At 43.0% G+C, this 20,281-nt stretch overlaps 1 protein-coding gene across 1 annotated transcript in view; it reads left to right on the top strand.

Annotated features, from left to right (window-relative positions):
* Window positions 1-416: 416 nt before the first annotated feature.
* The window catches only part of SYN2 (synapsin II), a 269,596-nt gene continuing 249,731 nt past the window's right edge, over window positions 417-20,281 (top strand). Inside the window, exon 1 of the mRNA XM_043976114.1 lies at window positions 417-1,171. Coding sequence (XP_043832049.1) covers window positions 759-1,171 — 413 coding nt within the window. The 5' untranslated portion in view covers window positions 417-758. The remainder of the gene's footprint in view (window positions 1,172-20,281) is intronic.

Here is a 20,281-nt window from a genome sequence, read left to right as displayed (position 1 = left end):
ACCCTAAACCCATGGTTTAGGCTCCTGTGAGCACTGGGAGCACTTTTATTTTCTACCCAGGCTGAGGGTCCCGGGGTCAGGCAGGATGTGGGAGATGGATTGTAGAGGGGAAGGGCGTTCGGTTAGCTCCGTCTCTTAGCCCCAGGAAGGTCTCTGTCTCCCCCAGGCTGGTACGGGGCTGGCGAGGTGGAAATGGAGGGGAGTGGGGGCGCGAAGTGGGCGGGACCGCTAATCCGCAGAGGGGCGCTCGGGATTGCGCTGCGGCTGGCTCGGGTTGGGCGGTGCTTGAGGCGGGGCGGGCCGGGGAGGAGCCTGCCAGCCCTAGCTCCTGCAGCCCTCCCCTGGCCGCCACCGTTGCCGCCCCCCACTCTCACAGCACATTCATCGCTCCAGTCGGTGGCGGCTGTGCTGTCAGCTGGCTGGCCGGGGGAGCTGCGGGCGGGCGGGCGTCGGAGCAGCAACAGCTTCAGTCACAGCCTCGGCAGCAGCAGCAGCCAGCGCGCTTAGCTCGGGCTGAGCCCAGCGCTGCCTAGCAGCGTCGCCCTCCGGGTGGTGAGAGCGGGCCGCTGCCCCTCTTTTCTGGCCGGCCGGAGGCCAGCCGGTGCGCCCTGCCTGCTTGCCTGCCTGCTGCCGGCGCTCCCGCAGCTGCGTCCGGGCTCACTCCCCGTCCCCGCGCAGCCGCTCCGGGCTCGCTCCTCGTCCCCTTGTCCTTATCCGTCGGTCTCCGCTGGGCTCAGCGCGCCCACTCCTCCGGCCAGATGATGAACTTCTTGCGGCGCCGCCTCTCCGACAGCAGCTTCATCGCCAACCTGCCCAATGGCTACATGACCGACCTGCAGCGGCCCGAGCCGCAGCAACCGCCGCCGCCTCCCCCCGGCTCGGCCTCGGGCTCCGCCGGGCCGCCGGCCGCTGGCTCCCCGGCCACCGAGCGAAGGCCACCGCCGCCTCAGGGGCAGGGGCAGCCTCAGCAGCCCGCGCCGCAGCCGGCCCCGCCGCAGGCGCAGCCAGCAGCCCCAGTGCAGTCCATGAGCAGCAGCTTCTTCAGCTCCTTGTCCAACGCCGTGAAGCAGACCGCCGCCTCGGCCGGGTTGGTGGACGCCCCCTCCAGCGCCCCCGCCGTCTCCAGGAAGTCCAAGTTGCTCCTGGTCATCGATGAACCGCACACCGACTGGTAGGTGGGCCCGACTCCCACTACCCCGCCACCAAGGCTGGCCCACCCCTGCCCCACCCCAGCCCAGTTGCCTGGCCGCTGTCCTCGGTGCTGACCTCGGTACTCCTTGTCCTTGCTTCTAACTCTGAGGCCACTCTGGCTGATCTTTCACCCTCTCCTTCCCCCGCCACCCCCCGCCCCCATGGCCCCCATCCCCCTATCTCTAACTGGGCATGTTTCGTGCACGGGAGCTTGGGTGGACTCGGCTTGTTATGGAATGAGAAGGGGCGGGAGTGGAGGGGGAAGATACGTGCTCAAGCCAGGTAGCTGAGAGGAAATCTGATATAGGTCTAAAACTAGGAAATGTGATGAATTAGAGATGTATTCGCCAAATTCCAGATCATAGACCAAGTAAATGTAGAAAAATAACAGGAAGTCCTACTTTACACAACAGCTCATGAAGTTGGGGGAATGTTTTAGCTGGATATGTGACATTGAGAAAAGACAGGTCCAAGAAAGGTTTAGATAAAATTGATCAATAAGAAATTTCTGAATGGTTATCTTCAGAAAGGGTTTAGGATGCTTGGAGCATATCCTCAAGATACTAAGACTGACAACAGAAAGAACAATCAAGCCTTCCCACAACTTGTCCCTTGGTGCCCCTGTCATTGACAAAATCCTGGACAGGAGGAGACTCCAGAGTCGTTATTCCTGAGTGGAATTTCTTGTATTCATATCATCCTTTGCCACCTTCTCTACGTGTGTTTTGGCTTATTATTATTATTTTTTGCTCACACACACCCCACCCCCGCATATTCTTGCTTTTGAGATAGAGATTCTGTAAGGATGACTGTTGTTGATGTTGGTGGAATGAGATATGCAGAATGCAAGAATGCCTATTACTCAATGTGGCCCTTGTGGGGAGCTGTCTGTGTGACTGTTGAGCTTATTTGTTAATCTTAGGAAAATTTTTCTTCCCCCCCCCCAAAACCACAGTGGAAAAAGGGGGCCTGAAGGGGCCATTCTCAGGAAATGGCCATCTGGTGCAAGGTGGAGTGGCGAATGGTGCAGAGGTAAATTAGAAATAGAATAGGGAAGGCATCTAAAGCCAACAATGTTGGGTTATTCATTGGCAGATCCGTTCATTTCAACAAGTCTTTTGAACATCGACTTTCCAACACTTTGTAGAGCTAAGAGAAAACATGGTCCCTGCCTCTAAGGACCTTAAACTGTGTCTGAGACAGGCCATATACATGAAACAGTTAAATAAAAATATAAGGCAGTCTATAAGTACCCAAAGAGTGGTTATGACAAGGAGTACTATAGGAATTCAGAGTAGGGATATGTGGCTTGCCTTGGTCAGTAAAGGCTTCATGGAGGAGGCAAATGTTGATTCTTATCTCAAGAAGAGCAGGTTTTGGAGAAGGAAGGCAAGAATGCTAATGATCCAGATTTTTCATTATAGGGACCAGACACTCCTGCTCTCTGACTCAATTCCTTACCCTATATATGTTTTTATTCTGAGCAATCTTTAGGTACAAATACTCTATCCTGCATCAGATGATTGGCATATTGTTGTAGCCCTGCAGGCCTGGACTTTAATTTGTTTATGCTTCAATCTACAGGGTTTTAGAATCATCTTAGTTAGGGTTGTTGATCCTATGGAAAGCTTGCTGGTCATTGGACTAGACAATTTGGCTCAATGCCTATTATGTTGTCTCACCATAACCCCCAGACGCTTATGCAAACTGAAGCTGCAGAGGACATCGTGTGTTGAATACCAACTGTTTGATTTTATCACAAAGTTACAGCACTGATGTATTAATACACCACTTAGCACAGTGCCTGACACATAGTAGGCATTTCATAAATGCTAATTGACTCACTGACAAATATTTATCAAGCCTGAAGGCTAACATCTTTCTATGGTTGGCAGAATTTCCCAGAATTCCAGGATTAGTATTCATTAGAAATGTGTTCAGGCTCATTGAACACCCTGGTCGTTATTGATAAGTGGTTGTAGTGAAATGTTCTTTGTGAAATTAGATGCAGATATGATGTCTTCCAGGTGCCTACTCAGGGCAAGTGCAGGGACTTAATTAAAAAGTGCTCAAGGTGCTAAAAAATTATTGTTAGGGCTGGGGTTTATCTGCTGCTACTTCAATTTAAGTTTCTGTCAAAGTGTTGGGGTAACAGGTGTCCTTTACGCCTCCTGCAAATGTTGAAGATGAGAAGCACCCACCCTAGCACAATTCTGGTCTTCTCAACTGTATGGCAGACAGATAAAAGCAGAAGGATTTTAACAGCTTGTTTTTGAAAGCTGTGATTTTAAGAAGGTCTTAAGTCAAACAGCCTTTCAAAACAGCTAAGTTAACAGCACGGGCTTTTGAATTTAGATGCATTATATTTTGTTGTTACTTGTGAAGGAAAGGGGATCTGGGCATCCACCACTGACCAATATGTGTGTGTGCATGTGGAAGAAAGGCTGGAATTTGTGCTGGTAAATCTTTAATAATGGGCTCTCTAAAAAATTATGCAGGTCACACTTTTAAGCTTAATTTGCATGATTAACATTTTCTCCATCACTTTCTCAAGTCTAAAGTCAATCCACACACGCAAAAATAAACCAAGCCTTGATTTGTAGGGTTTGTTGATTTCTTAGGTGTAAATGTTCACACTGAAATTTAACAGAAAGCTAGAGCCAGCCAGTTCAAAATGGCTCCAGAATACTCCTGAGTCAAGGGAGGTAGAGGTGGGGAAGGTCTTGGGGGTATTTTCTTTAAAAGATGATTGCATTTTATGTTGTTGCTTTTTTCATAACATGGCTAGTGTGGACACATTTGGCATAATTTTGTTAAAATAAATAATAAATAAAAAGATCATTGCATTAAAAATGTTTTGAGACAGAGATAGCAATACATAGTAGAAAAATATTGACTCTGGAGTCAGAAGAATTGTGTTTAAATCCTACTTCTGACACTAGCTGAGTCACCATAGATATATCATTTAACTCCCTGGGCCTCAGTTTCTTCATATGTAAAATGAGGTTGTTGGACTAGATTACCTCTTCACTCCCATAAAATTGTACATCTGTAAATTATCATAAGCTTTTAGAATTCCTTTTAAAAATTGCCTTTGCAAGGGGCAGCTAAATGGTGTAGTGGATAAAGCACTGGCCCTGGATTCAGGAGGAACTGAGTTCAAATTCACCCTTAGACGCTTGACACTTACTAGCTGTGTGACATTGGGCAGGTCACTTAACCCTCATTGCCTAACCCCCCCAAAATTGTGTTTGCAACTGATGTGATATTAAGGACACCAAAAGTGTGCTTTAAATTATTTTAATAAACTTCTGGTATTTCAAGTTACATATTCCTAAGTTTGAGGGGGCATTTACCTCTGTGTTTTAATGCTCTTAGTGTATATTTGCATATAAAGAAAAAGGATCAATTTTGAGGGAGTGGCATTGGGAGGGTGGAGCAAAGGATCATTATAATCCAGCTGGTAAATAGATGTCTGTGCTCACAGAACTCCAGCTGTCTAATTTAATTAAATTTCTTGGGCATTTAAAAAAAAAACGCCAAAAACCTCTATGACGTATCAGGCACTGTACTAGGCACTATAACTACAGAGACAAAAATGAGACAGGCTCTCACTTCAAGCAGCTTATATTTGATTGGAATTGAGGAAATAGCTTTATATACAAAATATATAAAAGAAAATATAATACTTTTTTGTGAGAACTCCAGCAACTGTGGGGATCAGGAGAAGACTCAAAGGTTGTGGCTTGAGCTGAGCCTTGAAGAAAGCTAGGGCCTCAGAGAATGATACAATTGAAATCTTTGTTTTTCTTTCCTCAGTGGCTAAGGAATCAATTTTTTCCTGAGCCTTCCAAATATCAAAACTGAAAACCAATGCAGTACAGCTCAATCTTGATTATCTCCATTCTGATTTTCAAGGGATCAACAATATAGAAATGAATTTGAGCAACTAGATGTTGAAGTAAATAGAATACTGGACCTGGAGTCAGGGAGACCTGAGTTCAAATCTAGCCTCAGATACTTACTCAGATACTTTGTGATCTTGGATAAATTTTAACCCATGTTTGCCTTAGTTTCATCATTTGTAAAGAGGAGACAATAATGTCTGTATTACCCACCTCAAAAGGCTATCACAAAGCTCAAATGAAACAATGTGTGTAAAGTACCTTATAAACCTTAAAGCACCATGTAAATGCTATATGGTATCAACTAGATGGTAAGCTCCTTGAGGACTCAGTTAGTATATTATGATGATGCAGAAAACGATAATAATAATAATAAATATAATAAATACAACAAACATAAGGAACATGATATAATTAACATAACATAAACATAACAATAATAATTATAACTGAGCATAATGCTCAGTTTGTCTGGCTGCTTGTGACCAGCTCCAGAAAAAGGTTTGGGTTGGGTTGAAGTGGTTGAAACTATTGACTATCATGAGGTTCCAGGTGCATTTGATTTCATCAATTCTATCCTATTTTGATTGACATATGGTCAAAAGTGGGTTTTGACTTTGGTTGATTCTGTAGTATTTTTATACTCATTAAATGTCAGAATCTGAAGGGACCCTTAGAACATGGATTGTTCCTCCAGTCCAATATTGTGACCCCACACTCATTGGATAAATAAGGAAAGTAAAGATTTGTTTTTTGAGGGGAAGGTAGTAGGAGACAAAGTGCTTTTGATCTTTTAGAACATATCACATTACTTATTTGTAAGACTGGTACTACATAGCTGCTATAGCCCAAAATGAAACCCATCTTCCCAAAAGATGGAATCAACTCTGAAACTCACCACTCCTCGGTACTCCTTGTCCCTGGTATCTGTCTCTTCTTCTGGTAGGAGAGGGTATAGCATGGTCATCTGAGTATTCCTTCCAGATCTCCCATTTGAGGAGAGGACCCAAGGCAGCCACCTCAACATTTCCCACCTTGTTGCTCTTCTGAACTTCATCATAGCCTGCAGTAACTCTCCTTCCTTCAAGATCACCTGGGAAATTCATGCTTCCTTCTTGCCCTTGGGGCCTTCCATCCCTCCACCTGACTTTCAACATTCCCCTCACTTGTACCTGGTTCCCTGGTACCCTCTCTCCACTTTTCAGCTTCTTTTTATGCATTGTGTGCCCTCATTAGATTGTGAGCCCTCTGATGGCAGGGGTTATCTTTTGATATTCTTTGTATCATCAAGGCTTAGTACAGTGCTAGACACATGGTAGGTACTCAATAAATATCTGTTGAGTATTGACTATTGATTGATAAATATAATAGTTCACATTTCTTTAGCACTGCAAGATTTGGATTGAGACTTAGAGATTAAGTGATTTGCACAGGGTTACACAGCTAGTGTATCAAAACTGGTATGAATCTTAACTATAAGCAAGTATAAAACCAATTACTCTGCGGAGGTGCGATCAAGGTGGGGTGGCTAGAGTTTTACCTTAGGCAAAGCTGTGGGTTGAGAGGATATTGTCACCTCTGATTTTTTTTGTAGAATATGTCCTAAGGGATTTGGTAAAATGATTCACAGAATCTAAGGGACTCCCGAAGGAGACCTCTGAGTCCAAGCCAATCTTGACTAAGAATTTCCTTGAAACCATTATTGACCAGGTATCATCTGGCCTCTGAAGATCTCCAGTATCCAATGGTTCTCTTCTCTTCTCTTCTCTTCTCTTCCCTTCCCTTCCCTTCCCTTCCCTTCCCTTCCCTTCCCTTCCCTTCCCTTCCCTTCCCTTCCCTTCCCTTCCCTTCCCTTCCCTTCCCTTCCCTTCCCTTCCCTTCCCTTCCCTTCCCTTCCCTTCCCTTCCCTTCCCTTCCCTTCCCTTCCCTTCCCTTCCCTTCCTTCCCTCTCTCTCTCTCTCTCTCTCTCTCTCTCTCTCTCTCTCTCTCTCTCTCTCTCTCTCTCTTGTGGGGCAATGAGGGTTAAGTGACTTGCCCAGGGTCACACAGCTGGTAAGTGTCAAGTTTCTGAGGTTGGATTTGAACTCAGGTCCTCCTGAATCCAGGGCTGATGCTTTATCCATTGCTGGCTGCCCCCTCAATGATTCTCAAGGATGCTGATTCTGCCTTTGAATACCTTGAATCATTAGGAAATATATCTTTGCATCAAGGCCAGATTTGCCCCTCTGGTTCTTCCACCCATTGCTCCTAATTTTTCCTTGGGGAGTCATGCAGAAAAAAGTTCCTTATTTTTACATGACAGTTTTTCAAACACTGGAAGGTAGCTGTTATGTTGCCCAAAGTATTTTCCAGATTAAATAAATACCACCAGTTTGCTTAACCAATCTTTGAATGACATGATTACCTGTCCTTTCAACTCCTCATTGTCTTCTTTTGATCTTGCTCCAGGAACCTAGGTGGGGAAGTGGATAGATAGAGCATTGTACTTGGAGCCATGAGGAACTGAGCTCAAATCCGGTCTCAGACACTTACTAGCTGTGCAACTCTGGGCAAATCATTTCACCCTGTTTGCCCCAGTTTCTTAATCTTTAAAATGAGCTGAAGAAGGAAATGGCAAACCACTCTAGTATCTCTGTCAAGAAAACCCCAAATGGGGTCATGAAGAGTTAAACATGACTGAACAACAACACAGTCTTGCTCTAGTTTGCCTTCCCCACTTCTAAAAATGTTTTGCTGAACACTGAAACTATATTGTGGATGAAGTCATAGGATCTTGAAGCTGGAATGGGTCACAGGGGCAGTCTGGCTCAATGCATGCCTCAGAAAACACCTGACCAAATATCCATAGTCTTAGCTTGTACATCTCTAGGGCAGAGGAACCCACCACTTCCCCAGGTAGCCCATTCCTCTTTTGGATAATTTTGACTGTTAGGAGATACTTCCTTATGTTAAGCCTATGCTTTACTCTTTGCCAATTCTACCCTTTTCTCCTAGTTTAATTCAATCTAACATGAACTTAGTGTTATTATTATTTGGAGGGCGTTAAGTGACTTGCCCAGGGTCACACAGCTAGGAAATGTCTGAGGCCTGATTTGAACTCAGGTCCTTCTGATGGCAGGGCTGGTGTTCTATCTACTGCACCACCTAGCTGCTCCTCTATTATGAATTTATTAAGTGCCTGCTACATATGTAAAGCATTTGTGCTAAGCATTTGGAATACAAAACCAAACCAAAATAACCCGTCTTCTCAGAAAGCTTACATTCTAGTGGTTCTGCCCAATGGAGCCAAACAGAACAAGTCCAATCCTTCTTCCATGTGCCAGCCTTGTGAAAACTTGGACAGTTGTCATGTTCAATTGGAAGGTTTGGGTTTTTTCCCAGCCCCAGTTCGGGAATAGTGCAGAAGACAACAGAACACACACTCGTTCTAGGTTTTTGCTTGAGCCTTTGGCAGAACCGGGACTGAGAGTAGGCAAAGTTGTTACCTGCTTATGGTGTGGGTCCTTGGTCAGGGGGAGAAATTGAGGGATCCATTTACAAAGGTTTTTATAAATGGGCATGCAATGTTTTTTTTAAATCTTAAAAGAATTTTATTATTTTGCAATTACATATAAAGATGGTTTTCAACATTTGTTTTTATAAGATTTTGAGTTCCAAATTTTTCTCCTTCCCTCCCTTTCCTTTCCCCTCCCCAAGACAGAAAGCAATCTGATATAGGTTATATATGTACAATCACATTAAACATATTTCTACACTAGTCATGTTGTGAAAGAAGAATCAGAACAAAAGGGAAAAAACCTCAAAAAATAAAAAAACAACAACAAAAAAAGTAGAAACAGTATGGTTCAATCTGCATCTAGATTCCACATTTCTTTTTTCTGGATATGGAGAGCATTTTCCATCATGTGTCCTTTGGAATTATCTTGGACTATTGTATTGCTGAGAAGAGTTAAGTCTATCACAACTGATCATCACACAATGTTGCGGTTACTGTGTACAATGTTCTCCTGGTTCTGCTCACTTTACATAGTATCAGTCTACTTAAGTTTTTCCAGGCTTTTCCAAAACCTGGCTGCTCTTCATTTCTTGTAGCACAATAGTATTTCTTTACATTTAAATACCACAACTTGTTCAGAAATTCTACAATTGATGGGCATCCCCTCAATTTCTTTTTTTTTTTTGCCACCACAAAGAGAACTACATGCAACAGTTTTTTTTTTGGTTTGTTTTTTTTGTGGGCAGTGAGGGTTAAGTGACTTGCCCAAGGTCACACAGCTGGTAAGTGTCAAGCGTCTGAGGCCGGATTTGAACTCAGATCCTCCTGAATCCAGGGCTGGTGCATTATTTACTATGCACTTTCCATGGCATGTTGGTTTTAATTTTGTGATAAACTAAGTCATAGGTGTTACAGGAGCTCAAAGTTTCTTTACCTCATAGAGGGTGCCATTTTAAAGCCTTGTTGAGTTGCCTTTTCCTGGTTTGGACATTTGGCAAACTCTGCCTTATATTGTTCTAGGTCTTTGAGTGGTCCCCAGTTGGCTGTTGGAAAGGGAAATGTCAGCAGGACCTGGCCTGGAGGATATAAACCTAAATGTAGTTAGGCAGTAAATTTCTATAAACAATTCTCATGAACAAGGATGCCTGAGTAAGAGTGGTCCCCCAAAGGAAGCCTGTCAGCATGGTGTCTAGTGATAACTTTAAAAAGTTGTTGAAGGTGGGTGATTTTGACCTCAGCAGGCCTCCATCTGCCATTTTGGAGTGACCTATGGTGAGGTAATGGTAGCACTTAGCAGAAACACAGTCAAAATGTTGGAGTGGAGATGTGGTATGATGTTAGCACCCTTCTTTCTTTCTTTCTTTCTTTCTTTCTTTCTTTCTTTCTTTCTTTCTTTCTTTCTTTCTTTCTTTCTTTCTTTCTTTCTTTCTTTCTTTCTTTCCTTCCTTCCTTCCTTCCTTCCTTCCTTCCTTCCTTCCTTCCTTCCTTCCTTCCTTCCTTCCTTCCTTCCTTCCTTCCTTCCTTCTTTCTTTCTTTCTTTCTTTCTTTCTTTCTTTCTTTCTTTCTTTCTTTCTTTCTTTCTTTCTTCCTTTCTTTCTTTCTTCCTTTCCTTCCTTCCTTCCTTCCTTCTTTCCTTCCTTCCTTCCTTCCTTCCTTCCTTCCTTCCTTCCTTCCTTCCTTCCTTCCTTCCTTCCTTCCTTCTTTCTTTCTTTCTTTTGGTAAGTGACAGATAAGTGACTTGCTCAGGGTCACATGGCTAGTAAGTGTCAAGTGTCTGAGGCCGTATTTGAACTCAGGTCCTCCTGAATCCAGGGCTGGTACTTTATCCACTGTGCCACTTAGCTGCCCCCAGAGCCCTTCTTTCTTAAGCACATAGTTGACAGTCCTAAATTTGTTCTTTGGATTATGGTAGACATAAAGGAAAGGGGCTGGTTTGGGGGGAGGTGGGAAGAGTACTTGATTTAAGGCTAGAATACCTGGGTTCCAGTTCGGACACTACTGCTCATTTATTATGGAATTCATCTAAACCCTCCAAGCTTTTGTGTCCTCATATGCAAAATGGGGAAAAATAATTATACTATCGATCTCACAGTATGGTGGTGAAAATCAACAAAGATCATATATCAAAAGTACCATAGAATTGGGAACTATTATTAGCTTGAGTTACTGATATTAGCCGACATTTACTAGCACTCTAAAGGTTTGCCAGAGTGATAGTATATGTTATCTTGTTTCAGCCTTGCAGCAGCCCTGTGAGGTAAGAACATTCTTATGCCCATTTTGTGCTTAAGGAAACAGAGGTACAGAGAGAAGGAAAGGTACTTGCTTGTGGTTGCACAGCCAGTGTCAGGGGCTGAGTTCAGACCCAGCTCTTCTTGACTGCCAAGTCTAGAAAAGGTGCAGCTTAATGTGCAGACATCAGAGAGGTACCTGGACTTTTAGAGCAAAGGTCATGGAACCTGGAATCAGAAGACCTGGTTACACAGTCCTGATCTCTACCCTTTGGCTGTGTGTCTTTTAAAAAATTTTATTAAAAAATTTTTTAAATTTATTTTTTATTTTTTGGCTGTATGTCTTTATGTGTTGCACATAACATGCTCTTCATACATATTTGTGGTATTAGATTGAATACATAAAATGTGAGGGTTAATGCTTGTACTACCTATGTTATAGGGTCATTATGAAGAAATGTTTGATAGACCCCAAAGTGTCATAGGACTGATTACATATAAGTATGAATTGTAATCCTGAAAAAGCAAGCTTTTTTACTGGCTAAAATATTGGGCCAGAGTAACAAGATTGCTGATAGTATGTATGATAAAGGTAGGAATACAGGTTAGATGGGTGAATGGAAATAAGTATTTATCATGCATTGTTTTTCATATTTTCCAAATCTCTTTAATGTTTTTTTACCTCAGTAGAAGAGACTTGGTTTCCTAAATCTGCTTCTGCATTCCATCTTTTGTTATATAGTTTTGTTTGAAGTATATGAAGAAAATCCATCCTCACAGAGGTGTGTAGTTGGAAAAGAGAAGTCCATTTTAATAGGTAAATAACATCTTAATATTATTATGAAAATAATTTGACCTTGTGGATCCCCTAAAAAGAGGTCTCAGGAGCCTGGGGTGCCTCAAACATGATTTGACAACTGTTGCTTCAACAAACTAGAGCTGAGATGGCTATGGTTCTGAAGAAGCTGGTAGCAGGGAACAGCCCATAGTAGAAATGAGGCAGCTACCCTGAGCTGCTAAGACTATGTGCTCAGCAGTCACTGTGAGATCAGTAGGCAATGAAGAGTTAGAATAGTATAACCCTCCTTGTATGTGGTCATATTCATCCCTTATGTGTGCAGTCCTTAGGCATGTTTCTAAAATACGCCTCAGTTTAATGGGGAAATGTTCTATTGTGACCTTTTTTGTCATGCTATTTTATTAAATGTCTTTGCTTTGAACTAATTGTGTCCTTTGGCTGACAGAGAAAAAGCAAACCTATTGATGGGGGCTTATAAGCTACAGTTTTGAATGGATGTGGATTTACAGAATAATTTGAATTTTAAATAGCTAATCTGGCGGATTCTCATGCTACTGCTACTACTATTATTTTTATTATTACTATTTTAGTAGGGCCTTTCCCCCCAATTAACACAATTATTTTATATAAATATAATACTACTTCTTTTACTACTCCTAGTGACCAGTGTGATAATTTGTTATAGAAGAAAAGGACCTGCAATTTGGTTCTGCTGCTGATACTTATCATCTCACTGACCTTGGGCAATTTACTTAACCTCGCCAAGTCTCAGACTGATATACAAAATGAGTATAATAATGCTTGTAGTATTTACTTTTCAAGGATGCTATGAGGAAAGTTCTTCAAACTTTAAATGAGGCAACTAGGTGACACAGCAGATAGAGTCCCAGAGATGCAATCAGGAAGACCTGTGTTCAAATTCAGATTCAGTTATTTACTAGTTGTGTGACCTTGGGCAAGTAACTAGTTTGGGAAATTTTTTCTACCATTCTGCCATTTAATAATACAATGACCATCTCAAGCGTTAATATTACTTCTGCTGGTAACCACTGGTCCTCAGTTTCTCATCTGTAAAATGGGAATAATAATTTTTGGATTCTCTAACCATACAAGGTTGTTGTGAGGAAATTTCTTTAGAAAATGGAAAATGTTATTGAAATGGAAGTCATTATTATTTTAAATTGCCCTTAGCTCTCTCACAGGCACATTCTCAATCACGTACTTTGTATTTCATGCACAGAAAGTGAACTTTGTTCAGTCTTAGGGAGAGGTTCCCCACTAAAATCTTATCCCAGCCAAATATTTCCTCATTTTTCTTCCAGTTCCATGTTCTTTACAACCTGGGTTAGGAGTAGGGAAAGTAATGTTAATCTTCACTGTAGGCTATTCTCCTGTCCCTTCAGAATAGAGCAAGTTGTGGCTACTGTTAGTTCAGCAATATCTATGATTACATTAAGTCAACAGGCATTTTTGTGCTCCTAGGGAAGGTTTGGAAATGGAATCTCCTGTGTTCCTGAGTCTCTGAGCTGTCATTAAATCAGTTACCTTGCCCGGGTGGAGGTGAGGGTGGAGAATAGGCTTCAGAGATGAAAATGACCTTCAGGATCATCTAGACCAGAGGTATAAGAAGCCCAAAAAACTTCCTAGTGTAGTCCCAAATAGATCAAAATGTAATTGGGAAATGTTTAACAATATAAATCAAAATACAATACAACATAGATAATGTTAATTTGTGGTTCTCTAAGTCAGTTTGCAGCTGCAGGGGTCTATTTCTATTTGAGTCTGACACCACTGATTCAAGACCAACCCCCATCATTTTTACAGATGAAGAAACCAAGGCCCAGAGTTATTAAATGACTTGTGCCCCATGTCACAGCTGGTAAGAAGAGCTGGGATTTGAACCCAGCCATTTGGCTTTAAATCTAGAATTCTTTCCATGAAACCACATTGCCTCTTTCAAAATAAATATTTCCATGTCACAAAGAATAAAAAATATTTTGGTTTTAAAAAGCTATGCATCTGCACAAAGTAATATTTAACAGTGTCTTTCATTTTGTCCTTTATGCATGATGTACTAGGCAGCTGCCTACTCTGCTTATTCCTAGTCCTTGTCTGTGGTTACTCAATGATAATATATCCCATAATATTGCCTAAGTCATTCTAAGTCTAGTCTCTTATCAAGTTAAACACCTGCTTTCACTTAATTCCATGATTCGTTATGGATGAGTAGTTGCATACTCTCAGTTCAATTCTGAATGCATTTATTAAATAAGCTAGGAATTGTGCTGGAATCTAGGAATGCAAAGACAAAAAGGAAACAGTCCCTCCCCTCAGGGAACTTACATTCTACTGGGACAGGGGATGCAAAGACTAGACAGGTAAATAATACAAAGTAATATGGGGGACGGTGGGCTTTGAAGATCCCTCACACCCGTGGAATCAGCAATCTTGGAGGAGATGGCACAAGACCTGAGCCCTGAAAGGAACTAAGGAGTAAAGGTGAGTAGGACGTCTATTCCTTGCATGGGGGACAGTGTGTAGAAAGATTTAAAAGTGGGAGATGAGTATTTGTCAGCGTGTTAAGTGCTTCCGCCATTAACTACCTCATCCTTGCTGATGTAGTCATCTTTTATAATATAAACTAGTGACGTCTTTTGAATGTGGGTTCTTTTGGGGCTAGAGGGAAGGCAGTGTTGAGGCTTAGGATTTCTAGAATAGTATCTCAACACTTACTCACAGATTGCGTTCCCCTAATAAATAGGTTCCTTCCTGAGAACATTTTAGATTATTTAAGAAATCTGTCCCTAAGCAGATTAGTGAGGGTTTTCTCCCCCCCCCCCATTATTGAAAGGGTTATTTCCTTTGGGAAGGTGATTATCAGCAAGGATCCCAAAACAGGGAAATCCTGTCCCCTCCCTCCATTTAGTTTTTTTTAAAAGATCTTTCTTATAGATTTTCAGGAATACATCTCTTGTGCAAAGCCCGGAGCATTGTCGTCACCAATGTCCTCCCCAACAGAAGCAGGGCCTTCTGTTTCTATGCATTTAGAGATACTCCTGGTGTGCATATGTGCGTGCTCGTCTGGTAGGCTTGTCTGGGAGACAACTCGAAACTGCATGATGTGCGTGAGGCATTGTTCATCCTGTGTTTTAGCCGCCCACACAGAAGCAGCTGGGAACCCAAAAGCTGTGTGCAGCTCTAGAATGAAGGCTGCAATGGGCAGGCCCAGCCTAGGGATTATTGCTCACCAGAGGAAGCTTCATTGTGGACACAGAAATTCACCATGGGGTCCTCTTCCTTCCCTACCTTTAATGAAGGGTCCCCTTGGGCTGTTGGATCTTAGTTTGGGTCTACATGCCCTGCTTGTCCTAGAGAGTCCCACAAGGGTTTGGGGGTTCTTAGCCACATCTGTGTGGGTAAGGAGCAGGAGAGAGACTGATGTGCATTCACATGAAGCCTTGGTTGTGGGGAAATCCTAGTAATGAAACAAATGGAAGAAAAATTTAAAAAAATATTGCCACGGGGATGTATCTACCTGATTGTACTTTCCAAGCTGTTTTTCTTTGTACAAGTGGCCAAGAGCAGGATGGTAAAGGGAACCCCCAGGCTCCTTTGATAATAATGTACCTTTCAGTCCCTGGGCTCTCAAATGTCACCTTTTATCCCTTCTCATTTTTCTAGGCACCTGTGCCTTTCTGGGAAGGGAAGGCAGTAATCTCATAAATTCAGTCATACTCTGTTGGTTGCTTAATATCTTACCCTTCCCAATAGCATCTGCATTTTAAGTGACTAATTTAAGGGAGAAGGCCAATGACTCTTGAAATGGTTTAGCATGATTTCGGACCTTCTTGTCTCAGTTAATATAGCTTATGGAAGGAAAGGATCATTTTAGGGTGGGAGGGCTGTCTTTTTCAGAGCCATAACTAGGGTGGGGTATTTAGGGCTTTGTCCCAGAATGGGCAATTTAATGTCAACTGTATGTTTCCTCTTCTGTCCAGTTCTACCTCATCTCCCTGCCAGCAGCAGTGGAGGTGGCAGATCCCATCCATGGGCAAAGCTCTATGCTAGGCATTGGAAGAGCTACAAAGATACGTGAGTCATGGCCCCTGCCCCCATGGAGTTTACAGTCTGGTTTCTTTCCATCCTTTTTTTTTCTTTCCCATGGATCCCTTTCTCTTAGGTGTTTCTTTTTGTCTCATTTTAGCTATCACCATCTTTCCTTCTTGTCCCGTTCCTAAATTCTGTTTTGTGTTTTATTTTTGCTGCTCTTCATCCTTCCTTTCCTTATTTTCTGTAACTTTTCTCATATCTAAGTGGGATGAGCCACTGGCCATATTGCCCAAGACCCATCATATCCATCCACCTGGTTCAGCCTTGGCTTTGAATGAGGAATAACTGAATTTACTAATTAAACCCTTTCGGTGTTCCTGCTGCCCCCTGCTGGTAGCAGCAAGTTACCACCACCAAAACTAAAAAACAATTGACCTTATCTCTAGCGTTGAGTTCCTCTGCTTAGATTCATTTACTGACACTTCTGCCAAAGCTTGGAGTAGGGATGTTGGTTCTGTTTGTTGAAGATCGATGTTTCTTTTCTTTTCTTTTTTTTTTTTGCAGGGCAATGAGGCTTAAGTGACTTGCCCAGGATCACACAGCTAGTAAGTGTCAAGTGTCTGAGGCTGGATTTGAACTCAGGTCCTCCTGAATCCAAGGCCAGTGCTTTATCCACTGTGCCACCTAGCTGCCCCAAGATCTAGGCTTATTTTCAATGCATCTTCTAGTTACTTCCTGAATAAAAAAAAAAAAAGCAAAAAATGAGAGTAACGGGAAGCTAAGCAGCAGTGAATGAATGCTAAGACTAGGACTGAGAAAGACCCAACACAGAGGTTTCCTAGCTGTATGACCTTGAGCCAATCACTTAATCTCTCCCAGTCTTCATCTCCTGTTCAGGAAAATGGGGATAACACCACATTCTAGGATTGTTGTAAGGATCCAATAAGATAACGTGTGCAAAACACTTTTTGCAACCTTTCAAGTGCTATATAAATGAGAGCTCTTTATTCTGGCAATAGACATTTATTGTAGTGGGAGACCAAATGGATTTAGAGACAGAAGACAATGGGTTTTAGATCCTGGCTTTGCCATTAATATCTGTGAGTTTGGGTAGGCTACTTAATAATAATAGCTGGCATTTATACAGCACTTTAAAGTTAGTAATGAACATTACAAAAGTTATCTCACTGGATCCTCACAATAACCTGAGAGGTAGGTATTATTATCTCAATGCTAGAGATAAGGTCAACTGATTTTTAGTTTTGGTGGTGGTAACTTGTTGCTAACAGCAGGGGGCAGCAGGAACACCAGCCCTGGATTCAGGAGGACCTGAGTTCAAATCTGAATTCAGACACTTGATGCTTACAAGCTGTGTGACCCTGGGCAAGTCACTTAACCCTCATTGCCCCCCCCCCAAAGTGTAGTGTCTAAAACAAGGGAGATTATAGCACCCCTGTATGCTGCCCTCCTATGTGGTCAGCATGACTGCTGGTTTTACAGATGAGGAAACTGAGGCAGACTATAAAAATAGTAAGCATTTGAGCCAGCATTTGAAGGTAGATGAAAGGCCCATAATTGTAGAGTTGGATGGGACTTCAGTGACAATCTCATTTTACATGAGACCCAGACAGACTAAATAATTTGCTCATTACAGGCATAGTAAGTGGTGAAGCCAGGATCTGGGCATGGCTCCTCTGGCAGCAAATCACTTGCTATGTCCACTGCCACAGTGATGCTTAAAATAAATCTGAGAAACAAGGACATAGTCCTGGGCTGTTCTCCTCCTTGTCCTCATTCCTCTTCTTTTTCTCCTCCTCCCCTCCTTCTTTTGGTTCTCCTCCTCTTCTTCCCCTTTCCCATCTTCCTTTTCTTTCTCCTCCCTCTCCTCCTCCTTTTCCCTTCCTTTCCCTCTTCTCCTTTTCTTTTTACTCTTTCCCCTACCCCTCTTTTCCTCCTACTCCCTTCTTCATCCACTTCTCTTCTCCTTCCTCCCCTTCCCCTTCTTTCCTTCCCATCCTTTCCCTCTTCTCCTTCCTCTTCCCTTCTTCCTCCTCCTCCTTCTCTTTCTTTTCCTTTTTCTCTCCCTCCCCTTTCCCTCCTCCTAGGCTGTAGCTGTTTTTGAAAACCTGACTTGAAAAGAGTTGCCTGTGGGAAGGATGGTGATACTCATCTTTTGGGGAGAAGGGGGAGGTAGAGGGAGGGTTTTGAAAGTCTTCTAAGCTCTGTGACTTGGAAGAAAGCTGACATTTTGCCTGTAGAGAGCAAGCCTGCCTTTGGGAACCTGGTCAAGGGGGCATCTGTCATCATGTTGCATTGGAGCATCCCTTTGAGGCATTTTCCAGGCCCTTTGTTGTCTTCAGCACTCAGGTAATTGACTCCATTTCTGGCTTGGGTTTGCACGCTGAACCCTGAGTAGAGATGCTCTTTCACAGATGCTAGCAGAAGCAGGTGGTCTCCATGTCTCTCTTTACATGAAAGGAAGAGGGGGCTAGCTGTTGTTGTCCTACTTCATGTAGAACAGAGAGAAAAGAAGACCCTAGATTTAGACCTAGAAAGGGCATTAGGTCTCTTCTAGTCCAATGACTTCATTTTATGGATGAGGAAACTGAGTCTCAGATATGTGAAGTGACTTGTCCAGGGCCACATAGCTAACATCTGAGGCAGGATCTAATTCTAGGTTTTTCTGACACCAGGTCCAACATGCTATCTATCTACACTGTGTCCACTTCTTCCCTCCCCACACCACCAGCAGTTAAACAGCAATAGGTTGGATTGGGGTTAGGGATGAGTATACCACACCATTCACTGCTTAGAAAAACACAGCTTCATAAAATGTTAGGCCTCAAAAGGACCTTAGAATAGTTCATATGTATTTAGGGCTTTACAATTTACAAAATATTTTTCTTACAAGGGAAAGACACAGAAAGAGGGGAAAGGGGTCAGGAGAGATCTTGGTTTGGATCCCTTGTGTGATTCTTTTTTTTTTGTGGGTCAATGAGGGTTAAGTGACTTGCCCAGGGTCACATGGCTAGTAAGTATCAAGTGTCTGAGGCTGGATTTGAACTCAGGTCCACCTGAATCCAGGGCTAGTGCTTTATCCACTGTGCCACCTAGCTGCCCCCTGCTCCTGTGATTCTTGGTAGCTGTCTGAACAGATTCATTAAACTTCCCTGAGCCTCAGTTTTCTCATTTGTGAAATGGGGATCATAAACCCAAATCTAGGGTTATTCTGAACCTGGTTATTCCTTAAGGTTATAGCCTTGATCACGGAATGGTCTTAGTCTCAGATAAACTGAGGCCTGGAAAGACCTTAGCCTAAAAAGGCCAAGGTCTCCCATTGCATGGGGGCCATATTCAGTCATCCTGATCTTTATCTTGCCACTGGACCCTGATGGCTCTGTAGGAGAGAGTGAGGATGGTGACTTTGCACAGCCTAGCCTCACTTAAATCCAATTCATGGCAAGTCATGACATCACTTCCTTATGTCATGGTCCTCTTCGAGAATGAAAGACAAACAACAGCAACAAGAAGGATCGTAGACCTAGAGTTCAAAGGGACCTCAGAAGCTATTTTGTTCAACCTCCTCATTTTACAGATAAGGAAACTGAGGCCCAGGGAGGTTGTGACCTGCCCAAGGTCACACATAATGAGATGGATTTTAAATCCTGGTCCTCTGACTTCCCAGCTAAGATTTATCCCATTGTACTATGTTAAAAGGTTTTAAATGTAGGCTAATGAAAGATTTGAGCTTCAGGTTGGGGTTGGACTAGGTGACCTCTAAGAGCCCTCCTAATTCCCTCATATGGTGATTCCCACTGTGGGGGTGGGGAATGTTACATAGGAGACTCCCAAGGGTTGAAAAAGCCCTCAAAGGAAAAAAAGACTAATGGAATTTTACTGACAAGAACTGAGGTTCTAGTGTAGATTGGGAGCTGTCCAGCACCCCTAAAAGCACAGGAGGGGTGCAGGCTTCAACTTGTCAGTGTTCCTCAGGCTCCCCTGGACTTCTGAGGAATAGAAATGGAGAATTAGCTTGGTCACAGAGGATTCCCAGCTCTCTTGCAAACAGCAGACAGCTTCCCAGGTAGGGAGAGGACATTCATTTATAAATGGGTTTGGTTGGAAACTGACCGAGCCAGCATTCTCCAAGGTAGAATTTGGAAGAAAAATTAATGTATCCCTGACCCTGCCACAGTGTGTGAGGCCTCCAGGATTGCTGAGATGGCATTTCATGGCACCATTAACGCAGGTCTTTTCAATCTGCAGGAGTTTGCCAGTCTCATAAACATCAGCTGGTGGAGGAAGTGGGAGCAGAAAATTTCTCAGCATCTCCCTGGTCTCATTTTCTTTCTTGGCATCCTACAATAATGGATTCAGAACTGGAGGAGACCTTACAATCATTTTGTCCAATCCTCTTATTTTTCAGATGAGGAAACTGAGACCCACAGAGGAGAAATGATTTTTCCCAAGGTCCTTTGAGTAGTTAGTGGCAGGGCTGAGATAAGAGCCCAGGTCCTTTGATTTCAAATCCAGGTCCTCCCCCCGCCCCACTCACCTCATCCCCTAATAAAAGGTGTTGCTGTTGTTCAGTCGTTTCCAACTCTCCATG

Source organism: Dromiciops gliroides, chromosome 1 (genome assembly GCF_019393635.1).
Source record: "Dromiciops gliroides isolate mDroGli1 chromosome 1, mDroGli1.pri, whole genome shotgun sequence".
NCBI lineage: Eukaryota > Metazoa > Chordata > Mammalia > Microbiotheria > Microbiotheriidae > Dromiciops > Dromiciops gliroides.
Note: the sequence above shows the minus strand (reverse complement) of the source record. Positions and strands in the feature narration are given on the sequence as shown.